Source organism: Talpa occidentalis, unplaced genomic scaffold (genome assembly GCF_014898055.3).
Source record: "Talpa occidentalis isolate TD23 unplaced genomic scaffold, MPIMG_talOcc4v2.1 talOcc4.10, whole genome shotgun sequence".
NCBI classification, from domain to species: domain Eukaryota; kingdom Metazoa; phylum Chordata; class Mammalia; order Eulipotyphla; family Talpidae; genus Talpa; species Talpa occidentalis.
Window position 1 is genome coordinate 26,735,274 of NW_023600993.1, and position 14,244 is coordinate 26,749,517.

General features: G+C 47.5%; 2 protein-coding genes across 7 annotated transcripts in view; one reads left to right on the top strand and one right to left on the bottom strand.

The window, feature by feature from the left end:
- Positions 1 to 13,559, bottom strand: part of TRANK1 (tetratricopeptide repeat and ankyrin repeat containing 1) — a 95,410-nt gene extending 81,851 nt beyond the window's left edge. The window contains exon 1 of one of the 6 annotated variants that reach the window (XM_037526223.2): positions 12,739 to 12,884. Coding sequence is in view for 2 of the 6 variants with exons in the window: in XM_037526181.2 (XP_037382078.1) it covers positions 12,486 to 12,508 (23 nt within the window). In the remaining 4 variants the exon portion in view is untranslated. Of the gene's footprint in view, positions 1 to 11,302; positions 11,607 to 11,647; positions 11,687 to 12,485; positions 12,561 to 12,738; positions 12,885 to 13,298 lie in introns of those variants that run through there. The other 5 variants (XM_037526197.2, XM_037526181.2, XM_037526190.2 and 2 more) reach the window with 5 other exon arrangements.
- MLH1 (mutL homolog 1) overlaps positions 11,675 to 14,244 on the top strand; it is a 69,080-nt gene continuing 66,510 nt past the window's right edge. Inside the window, exon 1 of the mRNA XM_054693080.1 lies at positions 11,675 to 11,687. The gene's annotated coding sequence lies outside the window, so the exon portion shown is untranslated. The remainder of the gene's footprint in view (positions 11,688 to 14,244) is intronic.

Below are 14,244 nucleotides of genomic sequence, written 5' to 3' on the forward strand. Positions count from 1 at the left end.
ATAAATCTTAAAAAAAAAAAATGATTGAGTGGCAGTCAACGTGAGGAGGCGGCTTCCATGCCCAAGACAACATACACCTAGCAGGCAGTGCCCGCTGTCCCACAACTGGCACTGTCATTAGTCACATTTACCCATCACTACAGCCTGTAAAAGGCTCTGTCCCCATTGTTCAAATCAGGAAAAATCAAGGCTCGGCAAGGTTCAAGACCCTTGTCTAAGGACCTGCTGATGGCATACTCCCTGGTCCTCAGCCCAGTTCCAGGCATCTGCTCTGGACCACTGTGCATATCACCTACTGGTACAAGCAAAGCTTTGTGGCCAGTCCTTGCACTCAGCCAGTACTGGCTGAACAAAGGCAGCAGAGAGCTCAGCCTCTAGAAGCGGCTGCCAGGGAGGCAGGGACAGGGGCCCCTTAAGATTTCCCCATCCCAGGAAAGTAGTGGGAAAGGCCAGTGGTGGGGAGGGTCTTAAATAAGAGGCCAAGCCAGAGAGGGCCTATGCCCTGTGCCTGGAGGGTCACGTGATCCAGTGGGGCCTTGCTGACCCACACGATCTTGGACAGATAATCATTTTCACTATTCTTAACCATTTCAAATCTTGGTGAAGGGTTTTGGGATGGGATTAGCAGACCTAAGCAAGTCTAAGAGGTGAAAACGCTTTAAGTCTATATGAGCTCATAGGAAAAGGGGTTTTTGAACTGTGCTGCCTTCCTTGGGCAGAGCTGTATCAGAATGAAGCAGCAGATTCTTCCAAAGAAGTCAGAGAGTGAAATTCCACCTGATGATTTTCATTGAATCATCTCTCAGTTCTATGGCTCACATGTGTACCAAGATGACCGAGGAGAACATGAAAACATTTAAAGAACAGGGTGACTATGGAATAGTCTCTTTCAAATGTTGTCAGCCACATGCCCAGTGAGGTTTTTTTTTTAAGATTTATTTATGCATACAAAAGCTGGGGTACAGGCAAGAGGTGCAGGGGGTGAGAGGATTCACCAGAGACGGGGCGGGGGGGGGCACTCTGAGGTGGATCAACTGAAATACACTGCTGAGGGGCAGCACAAGTCAAGAGAGGTCTGCTGCGCCATGTGGGTCACCTCCCTGGCCGGGGAATGAACTCATGCTACCGTAGCTATGGATTGCTTCATAGTGCTGCGTCTTAACCCCTTGCACCACCAGGGAGGCCCCAGTGAGTATTTTTTAAAGCAACCATGACCACCCAACTAGAAAAAGGAAATCACTGAAATCACTGACAAAGGGTTAATACACCTCTTTGATAAATATATTTCCACTACAAGGAAACATGATTGTTAGGGGGAAAGAATGTCCTGGGCAAACTCCATACAGGCTTTGTGGACTCCACCCGTTTCCATCAAGACACTGGGAAATACATATCCCATGATCACCAAAGGGAAGGCTGCGAGGACCTGAGGACAGAGTTAAGCAACTATGTTCTCTGAGTATTTAACCAGCCAAGTGGCCGGGGGGTCTCTCGCTCTCTCTTGGCCACACCGCACTCAGTTTTTTGCCAGCTCAGCGAGTCATGGGGATTCCAGGTCAGTGGAACGGGTAGGACTCATTTACGAACTTATCTCCCTCTCTTTCTCCCTGATTTATTCATTTCCCCATTACCCCTTCCCTTGTAAATAAACCTTTTATCACCCTTTTGTGTATGTCTGCAGTTTAGCATTAATAAGTCCCCTTTAAGTGCGTGGGTGAGGACCCACAGTCAGGCAACCCGTTTTATATCGGGGTTGCTCTGTAACAGAACCAATACCCTGGCTAAAATGGGTCAGTATCCTCAACAGACAAGTCACAAAGAAATACAAATAATTGCTAAATGTAAGGGGAGTGGATGAATAGGGTCACCCTTGCTAAGTGAGCAGAGAAAGGAAAGATTAAAGCAACAGGTATCATTGAAAAACACTTCAAAGAATGACCCCAAGTGTTGGGAGCAGTCATAAACTGCTTACAGAACAAATATACTACAACATGCATAGATTTGGCCTCCTGGATGTTCACGAAAGTGAAAAACTGGAAATAACCCAGAACGTTCCTTTATGTGTAATGGATTTGAATCAGTTATAGACTATCCATATGGTGGAATACCACACGGTTATTTTAAAACTCATGTTGTGAAAGAACAGTTAATGACAAGCTAAGTAAGTAAATGAAAAAATACAGGCTGCATAAAAAGGCGTATAAACCTAAATTAAATTTTAAACACATATGATAGATTGAAAAGATGCCAAAATGTTAACAGCTGCACTCCTCAGATTGGGCAGGGTTTTGCTTTGCCTTCTTGCACTTTTCTAAGATTCCAATTACTCCACAATGTACTGCCTTAGTAATCAGACCATAAATATTACTAAAAGGAGACTTGCTATAGGGCTTATTGGAGAATTCAACCACAACATGTTTCCACTATATTTACAAACACAATAAAAACTATTCACATCCAAATTTTGCGTGTTTTTTTTTTTTTTTCATATTCCTCTAGACACTCAGAGTAAGCTTTTAATGTTATGTGGGCAAACATCACACGTATCCATCTGCTTCTGTTGCTGCTTTTTCCTGGTACAATCATGTCATGGGGGAGGGGACTATCAGCTACATGGAGGGTTTTTTGCCTTTTAATAGAACTTATTGATAGTTATACCCTCGCTACAAGGAAAGATGCCTTCTACCTCTGCTTTACAACACAGAGGGTTCAGCTGCTAAGTTTTTTGTCTTTACAACTGGACATTCTATTTTCTAAAATGAAATTGTTAAATAGAAATAGCAATAATTTACCATAGCCATAATGACAATACACTGGATAGCTAATACTAAGTGAGCACCTACTATGGGTTTTAATCACTGGGTCATTCCAGTCTTATAAGAAACTCCATGAAATAGGCACTATGGCCCCCCCTTTGACATACAGGGAAACTGAGGCAAAGAGAGGGTAAGATACTTGCTGTAGTCACAGGGGCAGGGGTGGCACTGGAAATCAGACCTCAATGACCTGACCTGGCCAAACCTCAATGAACCCACTACCCTCTGCAGGGCCAAGTGGAGGCTGAGAGGTCAGTGCCAGGCAGAACACGGCAGTGGGTCACATCTGTGCTGCCACCAGCTCTCACTCCCCGGCACGTTCAGTTTTATTAATGATGCAAAAAGTAAAAACCGTTTCACAGCTACTGGGCCAACTTTCAGCCCATTTCACTAAGTTCCGAGGAAAATTCAAGATGTAGTTTCTTAGGTGGGGTCAGGCTGCCTCCAGGAAGCAGAAACAAGAAATACACAAATGCACTGAGGTTTTGAAACAAGCAAGTTTGAAGCAAAGCAGACCCAGTTATTGTCATTTTTATCACTGGGCTTTATCTACACACATGGAATTCTCTAATTGACCTACAAGATTAAGCAAGAATTGCAAAAAGGGCTGGGTTCAGGGGCAACTAGACTTGGCAGAGGGAGGCTTTGCTTTCACTTGTTATCTGGGTAGTACTTGAAATCTTGACAGAAAATTTGTTTACTTTCAGGGTTTTTTTAATTATTAAATCCTTTCAAGAGATCCCCAAAGCAGTCAAGGATACACAATCAACTCTGGAATGCTGAGAACAGAGTTGAACCGAGGCCAGAGGAAGACTCAAACTGCCTCCTTCCTATCCCCACAGGAAGGCAGGGTAGACAAGGATAAGACTCCAAAGCCAGAACTCATTCTGGGAACTCCAATTTGTCTTTCTTTGCTTTTCTTTATTTTTTTTCCCCCCTTGGGGGAAGAGTGTACAAATGTAGGAGGAGAATAGGGAATTTTTTTTTAAAAGAAACTCATTAAAATCTTTTAAAAGGCCTCTGGGAAACTGTCCTTTTATCTAATCTCTACCTATAAAACTGCCACTGACCTTGCAAAACAAGGGTAAAAAAATTCTGCTGATAATTTCATGAAACTACTTGGTTTTTTGAGAGGGGGATAGCATAGTTTTATTCAAATTTGATGCCAACTGACCAACTAGCTATTCTAAATTTTTAGTACAGTCACCTTTAAAATCCGAAGTTGCCCCTGATATTCATATTAAGATTTGTCTCACTCTCTTTTTTCATTAAATTCTATCTTACTAAAAGAATAGTTCTTATGTAGAAGAAAGCAGAAACAGAAGTCCTGGAAAGATTAATTATATTCACACTGCTTTACAATATGTTTACAGGCTTAAATTAACACAGGACTAAAATAACTTGTATCTGTCCAAGTTGAGAGAACAGTTACAGATTTTCAAAGAAAAACCAGGGTAATAAGAAAAATTTTAATTACATTATCATAATTACATAAAAATATTAGGCATGCACACATATTTCTCATAGGAGCTTTAAAAAAAAACTCCTTAGGTCCTCCCTGGTGGTGCAAGGGGTTAATTCCCAGCACTACAAAGCTGTCAGCAGCCACTGCAGCATGAGTTAGTCCCCAGCCAGGGAGCTGACTGATGCACATGGTGCAGCAGACCTCTCCTATCTCGCCTGCTGCTCCCCTCTGCAGTGTATTTCAATACATCCTTCTGTTCTGCTGCCCACTCTGTCTCTGGTGAATACTATCACCTATTGCACCCCTGGCCTACACCCCAGTTCTTGTATGCATAAATAAATAATAAAATAAATCTTTTAAAAAAATAATACTATGCTGAGCAAAAGAAGCCAGACTCAACAGGGTATCTACTGTGTATTCCATTAGATGAAGTTCTAGAACTAACAAATCTAGAAATTAGAAGCATGGTTGCCTAGTGAGGCTATTGACTAGCAAGGGGAGTGGATGAACTTTATGGGGGAATGGATATATTCTGTACATTGACAGGGGTGGTGGCTACGTAGGTGAATACACTGGTTAAAGCTCACTCACTGAACAATGCACTATAAAAATCTGTGCCTTTTATTATTACCTGTATATATCTCGGGTTTTTTACGTATGGAGAAAAAGAAACCATAAAAGTACTAAGAGAAAACAGGTATAATTTTTGGATCATCTTCAACCACTTTAGGAGGAAACTTGGTTTTATTTAATAAAATGATATACACATAAGGCTTCTGACCCATCAATTCTACTTCCCAGAATCAGTCTTAGAGGTTGGTTGCACAAACAGGAAAATGGCAGCCACACAAGAATATTCAAGACAAAATTATTCCAAAGACCTAAGGAACTAACCTGAGTGCTCAGGACCAGGGGATTGTTTTAATAAATTACAGTGCAGCTCCCTGTAATGGAGCATCACTCAAGTGATTAAAAAAAGAAAGGGGACAAGGAAAAAAGATACTTTCTTGTAGTGATCTGGGATAATTACCAAGATACATTTGAAAAAAGTCAGAACATCCTATATTTTATGCTCCCTTCTGCATTAAAAAAAAATGGAGGTAAGGGCTAAATAAGAATATAAATTCACACTGCTAGTGTATAAATTAATTTTGGAAGGATGTATCAGAAATAGAATTATTTGCTCTTGTTAGGTGGTTTGGATGGAGAGTAGTAGAGGGAGATTTACTCCCTCCTTTTCATTCTAATCTTTTATATTCTCTAATTCTTAAATAACACATTTTTTAAAGTTTTAATGCAATGAAAAAATTGTATGCAGTCTTCATATTTTAGAAAACCATGATATGATACCCAAAGCGGAAACCATATAGTAATAGACATGAATTCATAAAAAATCTAGAACTTCTCTACATCAAAAGTCCCAAATGCAGTTTCATAACACACTAAGTCAGCAAGATGGTGGGTGAAGACTCACTACCACACCACTGACAGCAAGATGAGGAGACACAGCATATGTCTACATATGAAGTGTTGGATTGAAGGACTTTTCACATAGTTATTTAGTTGCTAGGAATTTATTCTACAAATATTTGGTTCAAATGAAGGAAATCTTCACTGCCTCCATCTGTGTTAAAGTAAAAATGACACAAGCCAAAAGGCCAACAAGTGGCATTGTTTACATAGAGAATGGATCTGGGTTAGCACAGAACATGCACAGTTGTTAAAAACTCTAAGGCAGATCTAGTAGCTAAGGAGGAGGAAGAGAGGTCAAAACATGCAATTCAGTTGAATAAAGCAAGTTGGAGCACAATTTATAGAACTACTTGGAGAGTTGAAGGATGTCTGTGTGTGTATACACTTGATCTATTAGGAGAATTTCTGGAAGGACACTTAAGAAAATAATAAGAGGAGTGACCTTTGGGGAGCAGATCAAGGAACAGGGCAAACATTCCTGAATTTTGACTGAATAAATTTCTATTGTTTAAAGTCACCCCATGTGGGATTGTTATTGCAGTTCTGGGAAACTAATACAACACCTGCCTGAATAGGCTCACAGACTCATATAAATAGTTAGGATTGAATCAAGTGAGAAGGTTGGACTAAAACTTCAGGAGCCAGAAACCCAAGGTTCAGAGACTCGGTCTGACCACGGTGATGCAGCAGCGAGTGTCACAGAAGAGCCCCAGACTTACTAATTGGTCTCCACACCAGCCCCCTGTCCTCACCACCTGTGGGTGAGCAGGAGGTCAGGCCTAGAACCCTGGTCCTGGCCTGCGATACTTTTGGTTGCTGGGAGAGGCGATATCATCTGAGTGTGAGCCTGGAAGCATTTACAGAACTCTGGGTTTGTTTACCCAGCAAAGAGAAAATATTTGGTATAAAAAACATAACTCTAGTATCTACATGTCTTCACAGGGGCTCTCTGAGATGAGCAGTCAGTGAAGCAGCTACAGCTGAGAAAATCTGTGGGATTCAAGACCTTGAGAGGAGGGGGACAGGGGTCCATGCCGTAGTGTACAAAAATGGCCCCCCGATTTCTTCTACTGTGATTGCTCCTTTGGGAAGGAGCCCTCTTTGCTGAGGACGGTTGCCCTTGGTGAACACACTGTGGGGCACTGTTCAGCTCACCACAGAGGTCTCATTTGGGGTAGGGAAGATCTGAGGTGCACAAGGTAGGTCCCGAGGCTCTATATGGCAGGCTGCAGGGGAGAGGCCTTCTCTGGGAGTTTCTAAACTAAAACTTTGGGAGAAGTTCCTCTGGTGGTGGCAGCTGACGTAGGAGACTCCAGAGAAGCACAATCTGGGGTGAGAAGAAACCAATCTGGGGTGCGAATATGATACCCAGAGCGAGGAGATGCAGGAAAAGGGGACTTCTCAGGCCCCACAGTTCCACATTCCACTGCCTCTGAGGCCCAGCTGCTTCCCTGCCACTTCCCTAGTTATCAAAGCCATCAGCAGTCTTCCAGAATGTTCCTCTTTTTTGCCTAAGTAATTTGAGCTGTTTTTTAATTTCCTTCACTAGAAAGGAAGGAAGCACGTGAGAGTGGATTGCCTATTTCACCCCTCTCTACAACTTCACATTAGACAAGGGTTTACAACTATCTAGCAGTTTCCTACCCCACCCCACCAGGGGCATCTCTGGTCAGCGTTACTCCCTACAGGCCTGACAGGGCTTCCGAATCCTTCTACAACATTCATTCAAGGTGGCAAAACATTTATGCCCCAAGTGAATCCTATGTGCCATTCCCAATTTACATAACAGACGTGGGTCAAAAATCAACTAATACATCCAAGCACAGACATCCAAGGTGCTGTAACCAGGAAATGACTGAACCAAGACAAAAAGTCAGTGGTTCCCAACTTCACACTCAGCATACCCCTAAGAGGTCTGCAGGCTCAGAATCGCTGTCCCTGAGTTAGGTTCACATATACCCCCAGGACAGCGTCTCATGATCCTAGATTACTATAACATAGGCCTTCTCTTTCTTTTCCTTGCCTCAGCCTCCTCACCACCACTGGAGATGTTAGGATTAGCTCAGGACATCCTTTCTGCCTAACAGAGAGATGGCCTCCAAATCCCAGCTCATGTGCTGTGCCCAGTTAAAAGTCTTGAGTGTCACCCAGCACCCCCACCCCAACTGCTCTCAAGCACAGTTTCCATGGAAGTTCCCAAAGGATTTTCAGATTCTCTGTGGTCTCCTCTCTCCCTACACTCTAAACCCCCAGCAAATCTCACTGTCATCCATAACCCTGCCACAGCAGAGTTGGGGCGGGGCAGGGGCGGGGTGCTATAGTTATTGCTGCCATGGGTTTAGTTTCTATTGTACTTCCCAACCTGAGTTATGATTTACTCTTTTGACATTATTTCTGGCTTAGCCTCTATGCTTTGGGCCCTGAGTTAGGTGTCAAAAGTTCTGTGCTGGACACCATTTTTCTATTTTCCCCAGGAGACTCAGCCCTTACCGCAGAATCTACAACTTACTAAGTCTTATCATTTCTGCAAACTAAGGGCTTAAGCGTTGTAGCATAAACAAATGGCTTTGTGGTTGTATCTTTACTTCTCAGTTCACATGATTAAGCAGGAGGAACAGAAAGAAAGGTTTGGGCGGGTTAATTCAAGCTACATGATTTCACAGGTGGTTTTGGATTTCTGACTATCTCCTGGAAAGCCAAGAGTCGGCTGTTCCCTTGGAGATGGACACAAATTTAATGAAAGCCAACCACAAAGTACAAACTAGGGACAACCAGACAAGTCCAACCTAAATAACACTGCTAAAGCTGCTGCTACTCATGCAATGTCAAGGCTAGATTGAACATTCTCATCACCAGGTCAAGATTGCCCAGTATAGAGGGATCTCCCTGGTGGCGCAAGGGGTTAAGATAGCACTATGAAGCTATCTGCAGCCACTGCAGCATGAGTTCGATCCCCAGCCATCAGGTGACCCACATGGCGCAGTAGACCTCTCCTGTCTCACCCACTGCTCCCCTCAGCAGTGTATTTCAGTCAATCCATCTGTTCTGCTCCCCACTCTGTCTCTGGTGAATCCTCTCACCCCCCCACCTCTGGCCTGTACCCCAGTTCTTGTATGCATACATAAATAAATTTTTATTAAAAAAATTACAGTATGGAGCTGTAATTCTCTGTATTTTCTGTATAGTGTGTACTGGCCTGGTTTCCTCCGAAATCTGACCACCATTTTCAAGGGCTACCAATCCTACCCTTAGCCAAGTGTGACCTCCACTGACAGAAGGATCCATTACTTAAGAAATACAAACATGTCGATCTAAATGCCATTGGAACTTCAAACACAGACATAGTTCACCCAGACTTGGCTCCAAAGAGATACACAGGAGTCCCACCAGCTCACCAGGCTCTTGGGAACTCAAACAGGCCTGGGAAATGCAGGTGGGCAATGATACTGAGGGTCAATACCAGGCAAAAGATGGTGTTAATGCAGGTAAACTGGGTCCAGGCTGTCACAGGTAAGGCTCATTTGCCCTTCTAGCTTTTCAACAAAAACAAGTAAGCAGAGGCATGCTTACTAATGGAATTTGAGATAAATATCTGGGCAGGCAGAATGGACAATCACAACGATCAAAGGAAGAATCCTGTTCTTGTTTTGACCACTGTGATATTCTGGGTTTCCAAAGATGTCTGTTTAGCTGGTTCAATACTTTCCGTTTAAATCTGAATGGTCTCCCTGCCATTGCAGCTGTCACCACCATCAATCTCTGCTGTGGCTGAACATGTCATCTTTACTAAGGAGATTGTTCATTTCCCCAAAAGTTCTCCTTCTTCTAAAGATCTATTATAACAAAGATTTTTTTTTTTTCTTTAAGAGCCTCAGGCTCCACTCCAAGGAAAAGTGTTTCAAGTCACAAGCCCACCATCAGCTGTGTCTCTGAAACCAGAGGCAAGGCACTGCCCTGTCCAGTTCCACCTCCCCCTTTGGGAAGGCAAAAGAGTTTGCTCCTCAGGATCACGGCTCCTGACAATGGTCAATGCCACACCCCAACCTCCTCCTCTTCAATTCTTAAAAACATCCTCAGGACGCACTTTACCTTTGCCAAATGCAGGGATTGCAAGCTCTTCTTTGGCTTCTAAGAGAAGCCAAAGGATACTTTTGGGATACTTTTGCATCCCAAAAGAAGAGATAAAATACTAAGAGGTTATTACCACAGATAGGGGCCTTTGACAGCAAACTCTGGAAAACAGAACCATTCCACAAAGAAAAGTTTACAAATTCCACAAAAGAGCAAAGTCTCTATTTGGTGCTCCCTGAGAGACTGTCTTGGGAAATCAAGGGAGGAGGTGTCTAATCCCAGATCTAGTGCCAATTAGCTATAATGACTAACAGGTGGTGGGGTCGCTTGCTTCATCTATAAAATGTTCATGGCCCCCATCCTGAGACTGCAGCTGTGAAATCCTGAGCAGAGATGTTAAAAAATTCCCTTTTGAATTTATTCCAGAGTTTGTGGCAGTTTTGCAGGATCTCCATTCTTCTCCCTCATAAAAAGAACAGCCATAATGGCTCCTCGCCTGTTGTTCTGACTTCTGCAGCAATCACACAAGGGTCCACTGGGCTCCATGTCAGGTGGCAGCAGACAGGCAGAGACAGACCAGAGTAACTAGAGAAGGGACCAGAGTAACTAGAAGGACCCCCGGCCCCCAGCCTGCTTCTGCAGATGCTAGTGGTGTGAAACACCAGCCATGCCCGCTGGTACTCTCGTTACTCAAGCGTGAATTGCACACTCCTAATCCTTCCTGCACTAACTCCCCCTTTCCAAAGTCAGTTCCTCAGGGAAATGCTGATGTTCTCCTCAGCCTCTGGGTAGGGCAGCAGACAACTGCCGCCTAAAACTGGTTAGCCAGTCATAAAAACCAACATATTGAGTTATGTCTGTTTTTTTAAATAGAAAATAGGATGAATTAGAAAATATTATTGTGCCACACCCTGTAGAGAGAAAAAACATACAGGGAAGCTTTTTGTTTTCGTTTTATACTTATATATAGTTTACATATACTTATACATAAGCTTTATACATATCTAGTAGGTAGAGGTCTCTATTCTAGGTCTTGATCAAAAGGTGACAGAGAGGGGCCTCCATCGTGGAGCAAGCGGTTAAGACGCAACCTAGGAAGCTCACCGCAGCCACTGCAGCACAAGTTCGATCCCGGGCCAGGGAGTAACCCACATGGTGCGGCAGACCTCTCCTGTCTCACCTCCTGCTCCCGTAAGCAGTGCATTTCGGTCAGTCTGCCTGTTCTGTTCTCCACTCTGTCTCTGGTGAATCCTCTCACCACCCAAAACTCTGGCCTGTACCCCGGTTCTTGTATGTATAAATAAATCTTTAAAAAAAAAAAAGTGACAGAAACCCACAGACCTGAAACAATGGGATCCGACTCTGGGGGGTGAAGACCGCACACACCCATTCCCACCTCCCTCCCTGATAGAGGAGGATGCAAGAGCTAGCACAGGGACCCAGCACCAAGCACCCATCGCAATGCTGCAAAACAGACCTGACTGGAGCACAGCTCACAACTTCTCTCCCACAGGGCAGTACTTTCCATAAGGTACAAAACAGGACGCTCCACAACAAAAAAGAAGACAACCGGCAACAGCCTTGCCTTAAAAGGCATCTCGCTCCAGGGAGGGAGGCTCAGCATAAGGCAGCCAGCGCATACCTGGATGCTGAAAACGCAAAGCCTTTGGCTCCTGGCTCTTTCTTCCCGGATAGGGGCTGATTGGGCCAACACCAAGTGGGCTAGAACTGGAGAATGCAGGGTCCTCCCTCTCACGCTAGCCCCTCCCCGCCCCGGCTTTTAATTTTTTTTCTTTATTTTTAGATAGTATGTTCCCCTCACCCCATTTTCCGTAGGAAGCACCAAAGCTTGCATTGCCCAGGTAAGCCCCCAGGCAGGAGCGCAGCCAGCCCGCGCCGCACCCGGGCAGGCAGGCGCTATTCCAGCCGCTCGCCCCTGCGCCGGGCTGGGGCGGGCGCGCCGCCTCCGGGCAGGCGGAGAGGATTCCAGGGACTCGCCTCGGAGGGGGAGGGGAGTGCGCCCAGGTTGCAGGTTCCGAGCCCGGAGCCCAGGTTTGAAAAGGCTTGGAAGCCCAAGCTCGGGCTTCTGGGGACTCCGCCGCTCAGTCCTGGGCGCCTGGTGCTACCCCGCCCCTAGACGCGCTCAGCTGCGGGTGGAAGCCCCCGCAGCCCCCCTCCGGGAAACCCAGCTCACGATCGGGCGGGCTGGGCGAGAGGCCTGGCCGAGCCTCCTCCTGCCGGGAAGCGGCCGGAGCTCTCCAAGTTCCGCGCGGACCCCGCCCCGCAGCGGGGCGCCAGCGGCGCGAGAGCGCGGCCCGGGGGCGCGTCCCCGGGTCTTCTCCTTCCGACGCGCCGCGGCCCGGGGCCCCGGGGGATGCGGGGGATGATGGTCCGGGAGCCGCGGGTCCGGCGCCCGGGTGGGGGCGAGGCAGGCCGCGCGCCACCGCAGCCCCGCGCAGCGCGTGCCCAGGTCCCCCGAGGCTGGTCTGGCCGGAGCCGCCCCGCGCCCGGCCGCGCGCCGCAGGCCGGGTCAGCCCCGGGAGGACGGCGGCCCGGCTGGAGGGCCCCTCGGCCGCCGCCTCGGGGTCGTGCGTCCCCACGCGGGCGCTTCCCGCCGGGGAGAGGCGCGGGGCCGGGGCGCCCCCAGCGCTGCTACGCACCTAGTTACCCGCGGGTCCCACATGGCCGGGGCCGGAGAGCCCGCGCGGGGACCTCCGCAGCCGCCAGGGAGCCGCTTCCCGGGGGCAGGGCGCGGCGGGCGGCGCGGAAGCCGGAAAGCCGCGGCTCCGGGCAGGGGCGGCGCACTGCAGCGGCCGCGCGGGCCCCCCCCTCCCGGGGACTCGGCTCCCCGGCCGTGGCGAGCAGGGGCGGGGGCGCGGGACCCGGGCTCCCCGACTGTGTGCAGCCGCAGACCTATTCCAAGTTTCCACGTAGTTGCGAGAGCCCGAAACTGTCACGTGCACGTCGCGGCTGGGTGGGAGGGGGTGTTTGTCACCGTGCTCCAAAGAGGCGTTTCGATGGCTCCCATCGGGCGTGTGAGCGCTCCAGTGGGTGGGCTCTCAGCCTTTGAAGAAAGAGCTTGAGTAGGCTACCACACCACACCACACCACACCACAGCACACACACCACAGCACACCACAGCACACCACAGCACACCACAGCACACCACAGCACAGCACAGCACAGCACAGCACACCACACCACACCACACACACCACACCACAGCACACCACACCACAGCACACCCTCTGGCATATTTTGTCGTTGCTGAATTGTGCGTTGAATTCTGCTGTTGTTAGCAGAGCTCCTCCACCATTGTCAGGGAAAATGATGAAAATGATCACTTAATGGCCTTGTTCCACCTCTTCTGCCCCCCTCCAGCAGAAACACTAGAGGAGGTTGTGGGTCACCAAATATGTCAACTCCCTGGTTGACCCCTCAATTCAGTCACTGGTTGGACTTCGAGTACTTACTGTGTGCTTGGTGCTTCCTTCTGAGGAGCCTGGGGATTCGGGTGGGGAGAGGCCGGTGGAGCCCCCCCGACTTCTTGACCCTTCCAGCTCACGGTGGAGCAAACTCTGACCACAAGCGGCAACTAGCAAGGATCCTTTTGGAGAGTCAGCGATGGCATAGGGAGATGGCTCGGTTCTCCCCGGCACGTCTCTCACACACCACTCCCCGCGGATCCTCAACTTTCCTGGGTCGGGGGATTATTTTCCTAAACGCCAAGGCCTGATCAGAGAGCGAGGCCCGCTGCGCTCTCTTGGTGCAAAGCTTTGGCCTACACTGCCTCCTGGCGGCTCCCCGTGCTCCCGGGGGACCACCACACCAGGTGGGCTCCATAGCTGGGGCAAAGACACCACAATGCTTTAGTGAGAGGAATCGTGCAGTTTCCAAACAAGCAGATAGGACTTGGTGTCACGTTGACACGAGTCATGCACAACAGCAGTGTACTTCCCTGGTCAATGTCTAGCTTATCACTAACTAGTGGTCTCCTTGCTTCTGGAGTCTCACCTCCTGCTATTTCTTCTCTGCATCAATCTTCCCCAAATATCTCATTATGTTACAGGGCAGGGAGAGGGGCAGCCCAACCCCAGCAAACCTGCCTATTCTATATAGGGTTCTGCCATCCGCAGCATTAACACAAAACATGAGGCTTTGATGGGAAGGACTTTAATACAATTAGGAAACAATACAGGAAAGGCAAAGAATCTAGTTTCTAAATTAAGCACCCAAAGTTACCCGTCCCCTCGTGGGGAAAACTCCATCCAAATGGGATTGGCCCAGAGCAAGGCCCCAAAGCCTGCCCCAAGTCTAAAGCATCTTCCAGTGGGGACCCACAGAAAAGGGTCAGAAACAACCAGACAAGCCCAGAAGGAAAAGAGCAAAATCAAAATCAAAATCAAGATAGAAGCTGCC